The sequence below is a fragment of the Priapulus caudatus genome, unplaced genomic scaffold, assembly GCF_000485595.1.
Source record: "Priapulus caudatus unplaced genomic scaffold, Priapulus_caudatus-5.0.1 Scaffold1342, whole genome shotgun sequence".
Lineage (NCBI taxonomy): Eukaryota > Metazoa > Priapulida > Priapulimorpha > Priapulimorphida > Priapulidae > Priapulus > Priapulus caudatus.
In genome coordinates, this window is record NW_014578403.1 from 68,564 (window position 1) to 69,812 (window position 1,249).

At 52.0% G+C, this 1,249-nt stretch overlaps 1 protein-coding gene across 1 annotated transcript in view; it reads left to right on the forward strand.

Moving 5' to 3' along the window:
- The window catches only part of LOC106816306 (kinesin-associated protein 3-like), a 14,323-nt gene that overhangs the window by 6,977 nt on the left and 6,097 nt on the right, over window positions 1-1,249 (forward strand). The window contains exon 7 of the mRNA XM_014820886.1: window positions 933-1,157. Coding sequence (XP_014676372.1) covers window positions 933-1,157 — 225 coding nt within the window. The remainder of the gene's footprint in view (window positions 1-932; window positions 1,158-1,249) is intronic.

A 1,249-nucleotide genomic window follows, 5' to 3' on the forward strand; every position in this document is an offset into this window, starting at 1 on the left:
TTAATGTACATGTACATGTATACCATACGTTCATGTACATGTATACCATACATTTGTATATATGTATACTGTATGTTAGTCTATGTGGACATGTATGTCATACATTAATGTACATGTACATGTATACCATACGTTCATGTACATGTACATGTATATCGTACGTACATGTACATGTATATCGTACGTACATGTACATGTATATTGTATGTACATGTACATGTATATACGGTATATATATACATCTACATATGATCATGTACGTGACCTCCTCCTCTTCCTTCCTCTCTCGTCTTCCTCTGCAGGTGATGAAGTTGGTGATGGACTGCGAGGAGGAGCACGCTGAGATAGAGCTTCTCCGCCTCTCTCTCCTTCTCCTCCTCCCCCTCCTCCCTCTCCTCCTCCTCCTCCCTCTCCTTCTCCTCCTCCTCCCTCTCCTCCTCCTCCTCCCTCTCCTCCTCTTCTGATATTTATATTTACCTCCTCCTCCTGCTCCTCCTCCTGCACCTCCTCCTCCTCCCTCTCTTCCTCCTCTGATATTTGTATTTACCTCCTCGGCCCTCTCCTCCTCCTCCTCCTCCTCCTCCTCCCTTTCCTCCTCCTCCCCCCTCTCTCCTCTGTTATTGATATTTACATTCTCCCCCCTCTCTGCAGGTGATGAAGCTGGTGATGTACTGCGAGGAGGAGCTTCTCCTCCTCCTCTTCCTCCTCTGATATTTATATTTACCTCCTCCTCTCTTTCTTCCTTCCTCTGCAGGTGATGAAGTTGGTGATGGACTGCGAGGAAGAGCACGCTGAGATAGAACTTCTTCGCCTGCTTCTCCTCCACCTCCTTCTCCCTCTCTTCCTCCTCCCTCTCCTCCTTCGCCTCCTCCTCCTCTTCCTCCTCTGATATTTATATTTACCTCCTCCTCTCTTTCTTCCTTCCTCTGCAGGTGATGAAGTTGGTGATGGACTGCGAGGAGGAGCACGCTGAGATTGAGCTTCTCGCTCTGTGCGCGAACCTCGCCGCTAACCGCCGCAACGCGCAGCTGATGTGTGAGGCTGGGGGCGGGCTGCGGCTGCTCATGCGTCGCGCCTTCCGCTTCAAGGACTGCCTGCTCATGAAGGTCGTGCGCAGCGTCGCGCAGCACGACGGACCCACGCGTAACCTGTTCGTGGTGAGGAGAGAGGGAGGGAGGAGGGAGGGAGGGGGGGAGGGAGGGAGGAGGAGGGAGGGACAAGGTTAGAGAGAGAGAGGGAGGGAGGAGGG